Below are 5,513 nucleotides of genomic sequence, written 5' to 3' on the forward strand. Positions count from 1 at the left end.
AGACACATTACAGCACTGATTCACTGACACCAAAGCATCTAAACACTCATATTAGATTAAGGTTGCCTGCATTAGGTTCACACTCCCATGTTAAAAGGCACTAAATGGCTGGCCAAATGAACAATATTAAAAAAAAATATATAAAATGTATTATGAAAATATGTTTTTATTTTCCATCAGAGACGTGAAAGCATGGCAATGGGGTGCAACTTCAAATACTCATAGGCTGGCCATTTATAATTATAAAACTCGATGGTGGTGATATGTTGCAGTCCAGGAAATCTAGGAAGAATAAGATTAGAGACAAGTTCAAATGAGATTCACTTGTTGGATGTGATAAATGCATCGTCCCTTTAAATGACAACCACAATAAAAGTCTCCGTACTCCTGAACCATAGAGAATGATAGAGAAGTTATCTACATACAGTTCCAAAACCTGTCATTCAGGCCCTTTTGAGTGCACAGGCAGAGCATAGATACCATAGATACAAGTATAGATACCATTGCAGATATCTATACTTTAAGCTGCTCTTCAATTTTGTTTTCTACTTTACGATTGGATGACACCTCCTGGTGACCAGGTTTGACATAACCTCAACGAGTTCACCCTGATTGATAAGCCAATGCCGCTGGAAGTCCCACCCAGATGGCTACATTATATCGGAGGAAGTGCTCAATGGAGGTTCCCACACAAACGGCCTTTTGGCCACTTGGTGCCTCTATCACTCTCTATGGTCTGACTGCAAGAAGAGCACTTGGCACTACCTTCAGTCTACACGGAGCGCCACGGAAGCATGCTTGTAGCACTTTTGCGCTGATATTCTAGCAAAGGAGACCGGAGGAAGGCTAATTCGAGTGGATGATACCAGTAAAAAAAATGTTTGATCGGTAATGTTCTTTCAAGATCTCGGGGTGAGTGTAATATACCTACTCTCTGCATTTTCTGTACTTTACGTGCTTTTACGTTAACTGGTGTTAACAGGTGCGTGCACCTGTTTGGAATGCTGACCTACTCAAAAGCAGTTCGACAGGAGAATGTCAGATCACCGCCTTCGCAACTGACATTAACATTCTCTCTTTTTTACCAGGTTGATCTATATAATCATTTGGACGTGACCCCTGTATTGTCATTTTGACGTAAAGTATTTTGAAATGGATTGGAACCTTACCAGACCTTGGAATTAGTTCTACCCGGCTCGAATTACTGTTGGTGTTACGTGTTTTACCTAAGCCCTGACCTCACCCTTTGTGCGACTGGAACAGGTGTTTTTTCTCACCACCCACCTGGAAGTGGTATGGGGAACCAAGTAGAAAAACTGACACATCTGAGTTATGACAATGTTCCGACTGCTGACCCGAATGGGTTTGATCCGGAGGATGACTTGGGTCCGCGGATCGGAGTGTCTTATATCTTCTCCAACGACGACGACGAACAAGATGAACGTATTGAAGAACCCGACAAGGACCAGAACGAGGAAGAGAAACAATACGACAATAGCAACGAGCTGGAGTGTGTTGTATACTACCGGGACGAATCTGTGTACGAGAAAACCCTAAAACACTCTGATATGATCACATATACTTCCGATAATCTTTTGAAGAAATGCAAAACAGGGGATTTGGTAGAGTTTGTGTCTACAGGCCAATATCCTCACTGGGCAGTGTACGTAGGCGACTTTCAGGTAGTTCACCTTCACCGGGCTGAAATAAAGAACAGTTTACTGACTGTTGCTAGTCAGGGGAGGAGAGGCAGAATAGTGAACGAGTTGTATAAATTCCGCGCACTGCCACCGGAGGTGGTGGTGCAACACGCGATGGGACAAGTTGGAGTGCGAGATGGAGAGCTGTACTGGAGAAACTCAGAGTGCTTCGCCGCGTGGTGTAAGTTCGGGAAGAGAGAATTCAAAATAGGAGGGGAGCTCCGCATCGGTAAGCAGCCCTACCGGTTAAAACTACTGTTTTCTGAAAAGAAGAGCCACGTCCTGGAATTTCAGAGTTTTGACGACCTGATCATGGAGAAGCGAAGAAACGACCAGATAGGCAAAGATGCGGTGATACAAGAGCTTGCTAATCATCTGAACTCTAGCGATGCTGAAATTAAGGAAGAGCGCCATCACAATGCTAACCGCGCACAGTGAATGTTTAATTGACTGAAACGTAGCTGTTGGCAATGTCAAGTAGAGGACTGGAGTAGCATTCGGCTCTCGGATTTATTACATGACTAGAACATCGTTGGTAATCCTGTTTTTCATGCGACGCATTGCGCATTACGCATACCAAATCATTTCTATTGGTTGGAGATGAAGTTTAGCCTAGTTGAAATATACCAATGAAGAGTGTTTAATTTGGAACACTTTATACTTGTTATAAAACCGAAACATTTAAACACAACAATATCTAACCTATGGTAGTCCTATGGACCTGTCACTGCGGGTTTTCTAAGAATCTGAAGAGGATCAATGCTTTACCTTTAGTCGTTTTTTGAAGATATTTGCTTAAAGCTCCTGTACGAAAACTCAGGTGTTGGAGACCAATGGAAGAGACATGGACGATAAATACGTCATCCATTGATAATAGTACCATCGATATAATTTTATTTACTCTCTGAAATCCGAATCATTATTCCGTATCAGAACTTTGTCCATTCTCTTTTGTACCTTTTTGACTTGCTATTGTATTTACAACCACCACTTTGTATATCCCAAGTTGCACTATATTCGCTATGTACTTAACTTCTTTTGAACAGAATTATCTGGCCATTGGGCTTGTCAAAAGTAGTGCTATATAGAGAGTGGAGAGCCATTTGGGACTCTGACTGACAGCACTTTATTTGAGTAAATAATTGATTAATGGGTTTTAACCATTTATTTTTGGATTTGAATGTTTGTATGAGGAAATATTGAAATAAATATATTTAACCTAAATGCTTATTTTTTTTAAAAAGTATTTATTGATCCTTTGCATTTTATAAAGCCCTAGTGGAATGATATCTGAGGTACAAAACCTTTACTCTGTATTTTAGACAAACTTTCTGAAAGCTGGCCCAACCGCCTTCAAGAAGTCCGAGGGCAGGTTAGCCTTTCGCAGTATCTAATGACAGTTGTTCAACTAGTTTGTCTTCGTCCTTTGTTGCTATCTGGTTTATCTACAGTTTGCTATAAGCAGGGTTGTCTAAGGAAGTGTTGTGTTAAGGTAATTAGCAACATAACGTCAGCTAAGCACATTATTTGAACGTCAGCCGAGACCCACATCCGTGTTGCAATGGGCTGCTTTGAGCATATTACGGTAGCCTGGTTGGATAACTACAGAAAGGCATTGCAACTCTTTATGTGACAGGATGTTTCTTATTTTTTTTGTGCGCGCGCGCGCCAACAGGGTTGACTTTGTGAACGGTGTCACTCAGCAACACGCTTCTGATCCTTTTCTAAGCCAAATTGACCCTTTGTTTTTGTTTTCAGTCGGCAGTTCGATCAAAGGGACAGCTGTCACTGTTTTAGTAAACAACTGAGGGATCGGGCTTCACCAATTGCAGATTGGTCCTTTTAATTGAAATAGCGGTTGATGACATGACCGAAAATGACATGACAAAGCATTTTCCACTTCTTTCCCCGTCAAAGCTTGGGCTTGGAGCCCACGATCTACTATGAGCTGGCTTGGGTCTGGACCGGGGTGTTCACAAACTGTGGGGTATGCTAACAGGAGTCGGAGGATTGCATAAAAAAAAAAAAGATAGTATATTGTCAGGATGGATCAGTTAAGACCTGAGTTACTTTTCAATAATCATCTACCTACATTTTTTCATATTCTATCATCTGAGAATTTACAATCTCAAAAATAAAATGTGAAAAACCAGGCTCCCCTTTCATTTTTTCCTACAACATTTCATTTTTTGAGAAACTGGTGAACTCTTTAAAAAAAAGTTGAAGGCATTCTCAAATTAACATTAAATACAATGCTTTAATAAAGATGCTATTATTCATCATTATTTGTAAATACATTCTACAGAACAGGACCTGTCACTGCAGGTTTTCTAAGAATCTGAAGAGGATCAGTGCTTTACCTTTAGTCGTTTTTGTTTTGAAGATATGTACTTAACTTCTTTTGACCAGAATTATCTGGCCATTGGCTTTGTCGTGCTATATAGAGAGTGGAGCGCCATTCGGGACTCTGACTGACAGCAATTTATTTGAGTAAATAATTGATTAATGTGATTTAACCATTTATTTTTGGATTTGAATGAGGAAATATTGGAATAAATATATTTAACCTAAATGCTTTTTAAATGTATTTATTGATCCATTGTTAAAAATTAAGGTGCACTGTGGCATCTTTTTCAGGTACATATGATTTTAAGAATAATGATTGATACATTCACATTGTTGTGCTTTCTTATCTCAATTGCATTTTATAAAGCCCTAGTGGAATGATATCTGAGGTACAAAACCTTTACTCTGTATTTTAGACAAACTTTTAGAAATGTTGAAGGCATTCTCAAATTAACATTAAATACAATGCTTTAATAAAGACAGTATTAACTCCTCTTTACTTGTAAATACATTCTACCGAACAGGTATCCGTCAGCTATAACAGGGTACTCTTCACTTTCCTATTGGGGCCCAACTCTCTGTATAGTGCACAACAGCCCTATGGTTCCTTATGAAAAGTAGTTTACTACACAGGAGGTAGGACACCATTCATCATATCCGCACCGTACAGAGTTCGCCAGTTCTTGTTAGCCGCCAAAGACGGGAGGATTTGAGTCATGGCCGCAGGAGGACACGGCTACAGCTAGTTGACTGCGTTCAGGAGATAAGATTCTCCTGGGAGATAGCGGTGATAAGTGTTCTCATCTGAACGTTTCAAATGAGATTTAAAATCCTACTTTGACAAGACTGTTGTTACTGGATGTTCCAATGAGGCCACGTTCTGTAATGGTGCTTTAAAAGTGTTGTCACCTGTGTACACTAGTTGTGTAACTACCCAGAGCAACACGCAGCTTCGCAAACCTTAACGGTGAGGTTTAGATTAACATCAGTTTCCTAATTTGCAGTTCTAGTCAGTTGCCTGTTCGGGCAGTATGTACAATTGCTGTTGTCTTTCCGAGGTCTACAGTCAGTCAATATAATGTGGTCTGTCGCTAGTGATGCCGTGTAGCAGACGAGCTGGGTCAAAAACAGTTCACTTCTGAATAATGAGCAGGAAGGAAGTCCCACTGATGGCCGCTTGTTGCTCTACTTTTTTGTTCAGACCGAACTGTGGTTAGACGGCCCTTTCTGATGACTCCTGCACTGAACTGGATTACTCATACGATGCCTGCACTTCAGGCAACGCAACGGTCCTTTTCCTGTGTGAGGATGGTGAGCAGGCTATGAGAGAGAGAGAGAGAGAGAGAGAGAGAGAGAGAGAGAGAGAGAGAGAGGGAAGGAGATGAGAGTAGAGATTGTGAATAGCTAATGTACAGTTTGTTAAATAGTGTTCATTGTGATGCTGGTGCCTACAGTGTCGTCTCATTA

At 40.7% G+C, this 5,513-nt stretch overlaps 1 protein-coding gene across 1 annotated transcript; it reads left to right on the plus strand.

Annotated features, from left to right (window-relative positions):
* Positions 1–675: 675 nt before the first annotated feature.
* On the plus strand, positions 676–2,924 carry lratd2b (LRAT domain containing 2b). The gene is made up of 2 exons (XM_010892763.4): positions 676–912; positions 1,089–2,924. The coding sequence occupies exon 2, from the start codon at positions 1,296–1,298 to the stop codon at positions 2,136–2,138; it is 843 nt and encodes a 280-aa protein (XP_010891065.1). The 5' UTR covers positions 676–912; positions 1,089–1,295; the 3' UTR covers positions 2,139–2,924.
* The last annotated feature ends 2,589 nt before the right edge of the window (positions 2,925–5,513 follow it).

The sequence above is a fragment of the Esox lucius genome, chromosome 16, assembly GCF_011004845.1.
Source record: "Esox lucius isolate fEsoLuc1 chromosome 16, fEsoLuc1.pri, whole genome shotgun sequence".
Classification (NCBI taxonomy): domain Eukaryota; kingdom Metazoa; phylum Chordata; class Actinopteri; order Esociformes; family Esocidae; genus Esox; species Esox lucius.

Bases quoted from the DNA above. Each gene is read 5' to 3' on its own strand.
- lratd2b (XM_010892763.4), top strand. From the start codon at position 1,296: ATGGGGAACCAAGTAGAAAAACTGACACATCTGAGTTATGACAATGTT.